This window comes from Bos mutus, chromosome 23, assembly GCF_027580195.1.
Source record: "Bos mutus isolate GX-2022 chromosome 23, NWIPB_WYAK_1.1, whole genome shotgun sequence".
Lineage (NCBI taxonomy): Eukaryota > Metazoa > Chordata > Mammalia > Artiodactyla > Bovidae > Bos > Bos mutus.
Window position 1 is genome coordinate 1,580,295 of NC_091639.1, and position 11,742 is coordinate 1,592,036.

At 53.8% G+C, this 11,742-nt stretch overlaps 1 protein-coding gene across 2 annotated transcripts; it reads right to left on the reverse strand.

Moving 5' to 3' along the window:
• Window positions 1–285: 285 nt before the first annotated feature.
• On the reverse strand, window positions 286–9,070 carry SERPINB1 (serpin family B member 1). 2 transcript variants are annotated; one of them, XM_070360854.1, is made up of 7 exons: window positions 8,976–9,070; window positions 7,769–7,943; window positions 5,152–5,286; window positions 4,494–4,611; window positions 3,057–3,199; window positions 2,806–2,973; window positions 286–1,549 (listed from the first exon to the last, which is right to left on the reverse strand). In XM_070360854.1, exons 2-7 carry the CDS (start codon window positions 7,934–7,936, stop codon window positions 1,148–1,150), a joined length of 1,134 nt encoding a protein of 377 aa, XP_070216955.1. In that variant the 5' UTR covers window positions 7,937–7,943; window positions 8,976–9,070; the 3' UTR covers window positions 286–1,147. The 2 variants fall into 2 exon arrangements, with proteins under 2 accessions (XP_070216955.1, XP_005886691.2); XM_005886629.3 differs by lacking the exon at window positions 8,976–9,070 and adding an exon at window positions 8,179–8,551.
• Window positions 9,071–11,742: the final 2,672 nt, after the last annotated feature.

Below are 11,742 nucleotides of genomic sequence, written 5' to 3' on the forward strand. Positions count from 1 at the left end.
CTAAATCGCTGAGTGGATGTTGGACTGAGGAGCAAAGAGGGACAGACCGCTGCGGCGGTCCTCCTGGCCCCTGTAGCCACGAGGCCTTGGATGGCAGGCGCTAGGGAGAACCGTGAGAAAGGAGGAGAAGCGCCTGCCAACGTGAGGCCTGCTGCGATTCTGTTGCTGTCCTGTGCAGTCACTCCGTATCAGCCAGATGTAAGCACAGGTCAGGCCAAGAACCCGCTTCTGCAGTCTTGGCTTGCCCGAGATCAGGGAGAAATAAGAGGACTGAGGTCAGTCTGGTTTGCACGATCTTAGGAAACTTTATTAACCAACCCACCAGCTTCACGAGAGCAAGAAGCAGCAATTCAAGGCACATTCCAAGAAGAACATTGACAAAGGTTGACATCCATCAAATAGCACCCGGCCACCGTCTTCCTCCACAGCCTTGCATAAAGCTGTCCTGTGACCATAAAAACGTGTGCCAGATGATGGACATCAAGAGCCTTCATCAGAAAACACGGGAGAAGGCAGAGAGCAGTGAGATCCTGTTGCCATTTCTTGGCTTCTTTCCTGATAAGACATCTACTGCCTGACTCCTTGTGCCCCTCATAGCACGCATCCGGAGGAGTGAGGGAGAACAGACAAGGGAGAGCGTGGGTTACGGCCAGGTCGGAGGGCTGGACACAGGGTCAGAGACCTCACCAAGGCAAGGCTGTCTCATAACCCTGGCCCTCAATGGGGGTGCTAGCCTGTATTTCAACTGAGTATCTGTTGTGCCTCCCCTCAGCTATCAGGACATCTCTCTACCGCGGCTTCCAAAAGTCTATCTCTAAAAACAGATGACGGCGTGACCACTGTCCCCCCCAGCTCTCAGGAAAGTATAGCAACTTCCTAGACTGCTACATTGTCAAGGATCTACACATATGATTTTTCTCTTTTTTTAACTCAGTGCATTCAAGAGAAATCACGGGATTTTTTCAGTATAAAAAAAGAAGAAGAGATACCCATGCCAAGTGTGAACAGCCAACACAGCTGAGCTTACAAAGGAGATTAAAGATTCATTATCGAATAGTACTTTATGGGTAAAGATACATGCGAATGGTCCCCATCTAAAGGGCAGGCAAAGAGCTTAGGCTTGACCTTGCATTAACGTCTCTAGCCTCTATGGGGAGGAAAGCCTGCCTAGAAACAGGATGTTCGAGGAGGGCTTGTGCCGGATGAAGAAGATGAAAGGGTGGTCGGCAATGAACTCCTCCTCCGGCACGAGCATGGCGAACTCGGCGATGGCCCCCGTGGCGGCCGCCGCCTCCGTGCCCTCCTCGTTCACGTCCACGACGGACTTATGGACCACCTTGGATATGAAGAGGTCCTTGGCCCCCGACATGCCAGACAGGTTTGCCTTGCTGCTGAAGAGATCCCGCGCACCCAGGCGGGCCAGGGGCTCCTGGAGGTCGTAACTCTCCTCCAGCTTGAACCTGGGCAGCTGGACCCTGACCTCAAGGAGGTCTAGGCTCTCGGGTCGGGTCCACTCCCGCAGCTTCTCCAGAGTCAGCTGTTGCTCAATCTGGAATAGAATGGGCGAAAAGAAGAGCTGAAACCATTCTATGGAAGTCAGTCAATAAGGCATTCTTTAGATGAACGGACCCTCCTACCCACTGCTCACTGGTTTCCTTCATGTTTGCACCAAAACAGGTCCCACTTGGGGACTTCACGCCTTTCTGGCTGCTGGTGAGAATACACAGAACCGTGTTCCCAGGCACCAAGGCCCCGTACGGAGACAAGGCCCGGGAACCACCCGCCCTTACCCAGGACTGACGGTGAGAATACACAGAACCGTGTTCCCGGGCACCAAGGCCCCGTATGGAGACAAGGCCCGGGAACCACCCGCCCTCACCCAGGACTGACTGAGCCTCTGCCACGCTGGACCACCGCCACCATGGCTGTTACCACCCTAACTGACTGAGTGATACGGGGTAATTTTTAAAGCTTTCTTCTATGTCTTCTATTTATCTGAGTCCCAGTGGTCACTGTGGTTATCCGCAAACCTCCCACAGCTGAAGTTGTCCTGATAGACATAGCTCATGAAGCTGAAGCTCCAATACTTAGGCCACCTGATGCAAAGAGCCGACTTATTGGAAGAGACCCTGACGCTGGGAAGATTGAGGGCGGGAGGAGAAGGGGATGACAGAGGATGAGATGGTTGGATGGCATCACCGACTCGACGGACATGAGTTTGAGCAAGCTCTGGGAGACAGTGAAGGCCAGGGAAGCCTGGTGTGCTGCAGTCCACGGGGTCGCACAGAGTCGGACACGACTTATTGACTGAACAACAACAAGCAGCACACTGGTAAAACCAGAGACGGACCGAGTCCCTCGTCTAAAGTGGGGAAACCGTAGCACACGCTCGAGCCCTGCTGCAGGTGCCGGACCGCCCCACAGAGAACGCCGGGCGCACAGGGTGAGCTGCGTGAGCCCAGCTCCTGCGGCCGCCCTGTTACTGCTGCTCCACTGGGACAGAGCCACGCCGCACTGCCCTGCTGATGCTGCTAATCCCGGACTGTCCCTGTTACAGTCAGGAAGGGACAACCATGCAAATACAGCTGAGAGCAGGAACAGCCAGGTTCTAACGCATGCTGTAGCTGCAGACGGCTAATACCAGACCAACAGGAAGTTTAGTTAGGAGGAGAAGGGCAAAGCACCCAACAGGGCAGACACACGGAAGAAAAACTGCCGTCTTCACACTCCTGCCTCTTCCACACACACACACACACACACACACACACACACAGTCCGGGCACCACGCGGGGAGTGGGGCCGCACCTTCTTCAGCCCCGTGGCCTCGTCCTGGATGTCGTCCGGCAGCAGGATGACCATGCTGAGGTCCTTGCCCTCGTAGGGCAGCTCCAGCACCCGGCACTTAAGGTCCTTGATGTAGCCGAAGGGAAACTTCTTCTTCTGATACATCATCTTCACCGTTTTCGTTTCTTTCTGAACAATCAGACCACAGATCGCCCATCATTATCCGCGTGGCTTCGGAGCACAGAGTCATCCAGACAGCCATCCGGCCTCACCTTATTCAGTCTGAAAGGCGCATCCTTGGTGGCCTCCACCATGAACTTCTCCTGCCACTTCCCTTTGAAATAGATGGCGTTCACCAGCACCAGCTTCGTCAAGCTGTCAACCATACCTGAGGCCAACAGCTCCGGAATTTTCCCTAAAAAGACAAACTTAGCTTTTTAAAAACCCACCTATCAGAATTCCAAATTTGAAGGGACCTTTGATCAGCACTAGGCTTCCCTCATAGCTCAGTTGGTAAAGAATCTGCCTGCAGTGCAAGAGACTGGGGTTCAATCCGTGGGTTGGGAACGACCCACAGAGAAGGAAATGGCAACCCACTCCAATATGCTTGCCTGGAAAATTCCATGGACGGAGGAGCCTGGTGGGCAGCAATCCATGGAGTCACAAAGAGTCGGGCACGACTGAGTGACTAACACACTTGATTAGCACTGAAATGCAATTCAAACGCTTCCTTCTACCCAAAGTCCTGTCAAATGGCACTAAGCTAAGGCCCCGGGGTGCTCCCACTGGAGATGAACCGGCTCGGAAGGACTTCCCTGGTGGTTGGGTGGCTAAGAATCTGCTTTCCTTGCATCCCTGGTTGGGGAACTAGGATCCCACAAGTCTCGGAGCAGCTAAGCCCACACACCACACCTGGAGAGCACACGCCACAATTAAGACCAGACAACTCGAGGGCGGATGAGGGGAAACACAAACTACCCCCGGGGCGGGGGGGGGGGGCGATGCTTCGAAACAAGGTATTGGGTTAAAGGGCTAAAAACAGGAAAAATCTCCTTTTCTGGGATGTATGATAATCAGCAGGCCTCATTTGGAGACAGGCCATTCTTTATCAGGAAAGGAAAAATTTCTTAACCAAAGTGTTTCTAGTCACTAAGAAGTAAATTGCTTCTTCAGATCATCCAAGTGGTCGCCTAACTCCCACCGGGAAGCTTTTAACAGACGTCTAAGAGGTAGGACAGCTCCTCCGTGGACACATGGCCCACTCGTGGTGCGTGTGGCTGTGACGGCCGCTGTGGGTGTGGAAGGGACAGGTGTCCTGTGGGTGCCTTGACCATTCCGTGACTACGACAGGGACACGAACGAGAGACACAGCCTGACTCCTTAGATGAGGTGTTGGCGGAAACACTCCTGGCCACAGCGGCTTGTAGACATTGGATCACGAGGTTTTCATCCGTTTATTCTACAGTCGATGTTAGTTTCAACTTTTAAGCGCAGTTTGGGGAGCTTACAGGGAAGAAGCTGCAGCATCTTCAGTTACACCATGTTTACATCTCCACTTGGAGAGATTCCTGAGTTTGAAAGCTGACCGGCCTGGGCAGGGGTGGACCCCAGGGTCAGGCTGAGAGGCGAGGGAGGGGAGGGTCCCCGAAGGGGGAGGCGGGCGGAGGGAAGGAAGGGCCTGGCGGACGGCCAGCGCCGCCCTCGCTCACCTCCCGTCTGCTCTTTGACCCACGAGTTTATGGTCTTCCTCGCGTCCTCGGGGGCCCGCAGAAAATCCACACTGGCCAGCTCAGCACTGTACATTTCCTGCGTTGAAGCTAAGAACTCCTGTTTAAGAAAAGAAACAGGAGGTGTCGTGAGTAAGTCCTTCTCCATACAGAGGTGGTTCTCCAAAATCCTTAAAAGCAACAGGAATAATCCCCAAAGGCATATTTCATGGTAACAACAAAAATTCTAGCTCTTCTACTTTTTTTTACTCTGGTGAAAAACACGTAGCATTGACTTGACCATCCTAACCACTCTTACGAGTGTAGCCCAGTAGTTTTGGTGTTGCACGAAATTTACCGATTCTTTTCTATTCTCTGACTAACACTGTCATAAACGAGCAAACACTGGCTGTACTTGGACATGAATGACGGGCTTCAGTCTGGATTTCTCTAGTAGAGCAGCCAGGGCTGACCTTTTCACTGTGGGGATGAGAAAACGAAATCACATCCGCCAAGGCGAATGCTGTTGGTTATGTTTTCATTCTGGATTATTTTTCTGAATGTTTATAAAAATTAAAACTGGTTTGTGTGACTTGATTGTGCTGGGCAAAAAGTCTGCATTGTCTTTCGAGTTTGAGAACACGAAGAGCAAACCACTCACAGGGAGGAAATCGTAACTCTTCTCTCCGAATAACCTGTTGGCAAGTTTCAGAGTGTACGGAGCACCACGCTTGTTGATATCAGCATTCAGACTCTGAAATCCCGAATGAATCTCAACTCCTTCGAAATGCAGAGCCTAAAATAAAGGAAATATTCTTTCTATAACCATGGATTTTGAAATTATAACCCGGTTCCTTGGAATTTGCTTCCATCAAATTAATATGTTTTAGTACTAATTATAGATCAGCAAAATCCAAAACGTATTCGCTTTGTGAAACATAGTATATTGAAAGCTGCCCTTCAGCATCACTTTTTGATATAATTACAGTTGCACAAATATGAGTGGTTACTAAACTAAACATGTATACAAGCCTGCTTCCCCCAATCATAAATGGCATGTCCATATTTGTACAAGTAGACTTCTCCTGAGAGTTCTCAGAAATAAACAGTAGACACAAGAATCATCAGCTATGCAAGAACACAAAGGTAGTAGAGACTGAGAGGTTTGTTATTGCCTTGCCAGCGTCAGTAACTCACTTGCTTAAAAACAATTTCATTAAACTTAACACTGGACAAAGTTTAACTCTCCACATATCTGTTATACCAAGAGCCACTTGATGGTTTTATGCGGCCTGGGCTGGTTCCTCCTTTTAGGGCACAAAGAGCAAAGCTCTCCCGTGTGCAAAGGCCGGTCTCCCCCTGACACGTGGGGCGTGTGTGTGGGCTCTGTGATCCGTCTCCTCAGGGAAACGGGGTAAGAACCTAAGACTGCTCTTCACTGAGGTTGTGAAGTTCCTGGAAAACCTCAAAACAGAAGCTCAGATTACCTTGCAGGGGCAACTAACAGTTACTAGTACCAGGGTTTTTTTCTTTCTTTTTTTTTTAAGTAGATTTTTGAAAACTTTCAAATGCTTCTGTATCTACAGTGATGAAAACCGTTGGTTTTCCATCAAGTACAAACACTTGTACTTGTTGCAGCTGCAACAGGCTGGTGAACCTGAATCCGGGCTGGACCTTCCCTGGCTCTAGGTGCAGCATGACCAGTGGCCTGGACATTAGAAAGACCTTCGCGGACGCCCTTTCTTTCGAGGAAAGCCAGAGTTCCCCACTCAGAATAAAGCAGGCCCAGCACACGGGTGCCCTCCGCACCCCCCAAGGACAGGCGGAGTCTCCGCGTCGCCTCCCCGTCTCCCTGAAGGGCCCTCCTGCTCACACAGGACACGCCTGGGCCAGGCCCAGGAGCACAGGGCCGGACACTCTCGTGGCCCCTGGACCTCTCCACTAGGCCTCATTATGCTCACAAGGAACAAGACCCGCAGGCGCTGCTGGAGGGAGGAGCCGGCATCACAGGCAAAGCAGAAAGCAGACGGTCCTGGGGGAGGAGGTGCCTGTGAGAGCCAGCGGGCGATGCTGGGGCAGAAGCAGCAGGCGGCGGGGCGGCCAGTCTTCTCACTGCTCTGTCCTCAGCCCGGGGGAGACACCGTGGTCACACAGGCGGGTGTCCCAGGGCGAGGCTCACCCATTGCACTTGGCACGAGCTGACCCCTGTGATTTCCCCAAATGTGGGAGACTCCACTGGGCTTCCCCAGTAGCTCAGGTGGTAAAGAATCTGCCTGCAATGCAGAAGACCTGGATTCGATCCCTGGGTCGGGAAGATCCCCTGGAGGAGGAAATGGCAACCCACTCCAGTATTCTTGCCTGGAGGATCCCCTTGGACAGAGGAGCCTGGTGGGCTACAGCCCATGGGGTCTCAAAGAGTCAGACACGACTGAGCGACTAACACTCCACACTTCACACTTGCTCAGCCCAACCAAAAACACTGTCTCATGCATGCATCCATGCGAGGTTGCTTCAGTCCTGTCTGACTCTGTGACTCTATGGGCTCCAGGCAAGAATAGTGGAGTGAGCTGCCATTTCCTCCTCCAGGGGATCTTCCGACCCAAGGACTGAATCTGAGGCTCTCACATCTCCTGCATTAGCAGGAGGGATCTTTACAACTAGAGCCACCCCATCGCAGGTGCTCAGAAGAGACTGGATCATAAAGACAGCCTGCATCCAAGTGGATTTTCCCTGGGGCTTTTTCTGGAAGTCTGAACTCATGAAGTGTAACGTATAACGTGACACACAACGCTGAACACTGAGACACAGTTCTACAGACGCACTGTGCACGCATGCCTGCTAAGTCGCTTCAGTCTTGTCCGACTCTTTGTGACCCCGTGGCCTGCAGCCCCCCAGGCTCCTCTGTCCATGGGATTCTCCAGGCAAGGATACTGGAGTGGGCTACCATGCCCTACTCCAGGGGGATCTTTCAGGCCCAGGGATTGAAACCGAGTCTGCCTGAGTTTCCTGCATTCCAGGCAGATTCTTGACCACTGAGCCATCTGGAAAGCCCACAAATGCACTGCAAGAGCTCAGAGGTACAGCCTTTGATCCCGGCTGAGGCAATGGCACCCCACTACAGTACTCCTGCCTGGAAAATCCCATGGATGGAGGAGCCTGGTAAGCTGCCGTCTATGGGGTCGCACAGACTCGGACACGACTGAAGCGACTTAGCAGCAGCAGCAGCAGCGGCAGGGCTCAGCGGGGAAAGCAGACTATTCTGGCTAGTTTCTGCTGACCTTGGACATTTGCGCCGCAGTGTCGCCTCTGGCCCCCAGAAAGACCATGGCCAGCGCTGACGAGATGCTGAAGGGGGAGATGAAGATGTTTCCGGCAGGATTGTGCTCGGTCAGGGTGAGGAACAGGTCCACGGCGAAGCGGGTGTTCGCTGCGCTCAGCTGCTCCATGGTGAGGCTGCAACGCAGAGCAGAGCCTGAGCCGCCCACGGCCACACAAGTGAATCAACAAGGTCACCCCCGTCTCCTCTCAGCTTGGGCCACCCCCCCTTAAGTTCACTGGAACTTGTATGTTCTCCTTCTCTTTTGAGGAGGGCAAGAACCCGCAGGCATAGATGTGAGAGCCTGGGGAGACTGGCCAAGGACTCAGCACCGACATGGGATCCAAGTTTCCCTTAGAAAATCAGGGCGACCTGCCAACCAATGAAGCAAATTCCAGCAAGGAGACAGGATGACCCTCGTTTTGGGGTTCACTGTCCGATGTCTGGAGAGGTCTTGTCCCCATTCTCGCAGGATATGAGAGCTCGGAAACCCAACACAGGCCCCGAGGCAGGTCGAGCGGCTGGACAGGGAGAAGGTGACCAGAAACCCTGTCCCTCCCGCGGGCAGCGGGGTCTGAGGGTGCAGCAGCTGGCCCTGGCCCATCAGCTGGCCCCTGTCCCCGCCCGGCCTCGCTCTCAGCCCCACACTCGGGCGAGGAAGGGGATCGGCCGGCGGCTGCCCCGCATGCCAGTCACAGCTGAATTATTACTGTCGCTGAGAAATCGCCGCCCGGGCCTCCAGCAGCAGCAAAGAGGAAGGAGGAGCGGCTTGGCCTGGGCCGGACCGCGCAAACAGCTCGGGAGGAGGGGGAGAAGGGCTGGGTTCCGCCTTCGGGCCGGCGCCGGCCTAGAAAGACCGGACGCGGCGCGGGGACCCCGGGGCGGGCGCACGGCGGGGCGGGGTGACCGCCGCACAGGAGACTCCGCGGGGCGCGGGCCAAGGGACTGGGTGACCATCGGACAAGGAGTTTCCGCGGGGCGCACGGCGGGCCGGGGTGACCGCCGCACAGGGGGCCCCGCGGGGCGCAGGGCAGGGGGCGGGGTGACCGCCGGACACGGGGATTCCGAGGGGCGCACAGCGGGCCGGGGTGACCGCCAGATGCCGGACCCCGCGGGGCGCGAGCGGACCCGAGCCTGTCCCGCCCGCCCAGCTCCCTGCCCAGCCTTACCCGCTGCTGGGCTGCCTGGGCGGGGCGGGGTCTGGGACAGGCCGGGCGCGGCCCTTATAGCGGCAGAAGGGGGCGGCGCAGGCGGTGAGGGCGGGACGCCCTGCCCCCTGACTCACCTCCCAGGAGCCGGAGCAGGGCGGTGCATCCGGCGGTGAGCCGCGTGCGCGCAGCGCCCTCCTGGGGATCAGCACCCCTGAGTTCCAGGCAAACTCAGGTCTCTGTCAAGGGCCTGTCATCTCTGTCAAGATGAGCTGTTTCTTACTAAGGTGTGAATGACTGAGACGCCGATGCATCACCTTTCAGAGGCCAAACCAGCCTCTTTGAAGTCTCATCTGTACACTCCAGCCTCTCCGGTTATGGGGTGCGGGAGTGGTGGTGGTGGTGGTGGTGAGGAGGGGCCCTCAGGGTGAGAGGAAATAGAATCAGTTCCAAGCAACATCGCCCAGGTCCCTGGCTCAGGTGTCCAGTGAATTCAGCCCCAAGACTCCCCTGGCAACTGACAACCCCACCAGGCTGGGTCAACTCACATAACTGCTCACACACCATGAGACCGCCCATTCGTGTGAATAAAGTATTTCTTACCCATTACCCAATACTGAAATGCACACTGGCCAGTTTTCCCCTATACGGACTGTTAGAGTGACTATGAGTGGAGAATAAAAGCAGGAACTCTTTCTGTAAGTTCCTTTCGGTTTTTCCCACTTTAAATGCCTGGCTGTGCAATTTCACCAAATCTGATACTTGGGATGGACAGGGAGGCCTGGCGTGCTGTGGTTCATGGGGTCACAGAGTCGGACATGACTGAGCAACTGAACTGATCTGATACTTGAGAGTCTGTAATAATTCTGCATCTTGAAACTTCCTCCTTGCTGTTTTACAAATCTCAACATGAAAAGGGAACAAAGGAAAACTCTTATTTTTAAAGTAATATAAATAATGCAGTGTAAATGAGTTTGTAGGTTCTGTTTTTACTCTGCAAATTTGTTTATAAGAAAAGAAGCAAAAGAAAACCCAGTAATAAGAGATAAAAATACTTTTCATTATTTAACCAAAACAAAACACTAAGACTTTAATAACTAAGATTGAAGAATGTTTCATAGCCCATTGGAATAAAGAAACTGGCATTTATTGAAAGTGAGTCATAGTTAAAACCAGTGGTTTGTTAAAATCAGTAACCTCTGCACTGTCTCTCACAGAACCAAAGACCCTCATCAGCTTCTAGCAAGAGGTCTTTGTGGGTAAGGAAGTCAAGAGTAAGAGGTTGTGCTGAAAAGCTGTTAAATTAAAATCCCAGACACATAAACCAAGGAAAAACAGGTTCTGAACTTGCTGGTTTTTCCCTCTGACGTTTTGTATTTGTGCTCACATGAAGTTAGTAGTCTGAGTCAAATATGACATGAAGTGAAGAGAAGTGAAAGTCCCTCAGATGTGTCTGACTCTTCTGAGACCCCATGGACCATACAGTCCATGGTATTCTCCAGGCCAGAATACTGGAGTGGGTAGTGTTTCCCTTCACCAGGGGATCTTCCTGACCCAGGACTCGAACTAGGGTCTTCCGCATTGCAGGCAAATTCTTTACCAACTGAGCTATCAGGGAGGCCCTAATATGACATTCGGAGAAGGCGATGGCACCCCACTCCAGTACTCCTGCTTGGAAAATCCCATGGATGGAGGAGCCTGGAAGTCTGCAGTCCATGGTGTGGCACCCCACTCCAGTACTCCTGCCTGGAAAATCCCATGGAGGGAGGAGCCTGGAAGGCTGCAGTCCATGGGGTCACTGAGGGTCAGACGACAGAGCAACTTCAGTTTCACTTTTCACCTTCATGCACTGGAGAAGGAAATGGCAACCCACTCCAGTGTTCTTGCCTGGAGAATCCCAGGGACGGGGGAGCCTGGTGGGCTGCTGTCTATGGGGTCACACAGAGTTGGACACGACTAAAGTGACTTAGCAGCAGCAGCAGCAGCAATATGACATCCCTACATACTCTGTACCAGGCGCAGACAGAAAGGGCTTTACACCCCAGTCATCCATCAGTCTGTGGGCTGCACATGGCCCGAGGCACTTGCGGGCTTGAGTGTCAATGTCCTGGTTCCAAGTTACCCCAGAGATCCTGGGACATGAGTGATGGCCGGTCTGGTGCAGTGTTTGGCGAGTCTGCTGAGCTCCGAGGTGCGGTACCCTGGCTGGAGCAGAGATCTCGTCCCCAGGACAGACCCAACGAAGTGCTTGTGAGAGTGAGCGCCTTGAGACGTGCACCGGCGTGTTCATTAGCAGCAGGATCTGAGTCAGGCCCAAGCAGAAGGATGGGGAAACCGTACAGCAGAACCACGTAAGAGCGGAGACAAATACACCAGGCAATGCTCAGGGTCGTGGCTCGAGGCAGTGCAGGCTGAGCTCGGAAACAGGCGGAAGCGGTCGGTGGTGTCAGAGGTCGGGAGGGGCGGAGACCCTCCCGGAGGAAGGTGGATGCTCTGACCACGTTCTCCTATTTTCTGTCTCCTTGACACCCAGGCATTTGGGGCCTGGATCCTGAAGAGCCTGCGAGCCCAGGGCAGGCGGGTTCCCGGGGGCGGGAAACCATCCTCTCGTAAGGGCACCTTTGGCACATGGACCCGGGAGCTCGGTGACCACACTGTCGACTCTCTCCTTTATCAAACCCACACTGGCCCTAACGCGCCCCAACCCCAGGCAGCTAGAGAGAGTTGTAGGGACCCCTCCTCAGATCCCTGGAGGGCCCGAGCCCACCGGTGGAAACTCTCCAGCACA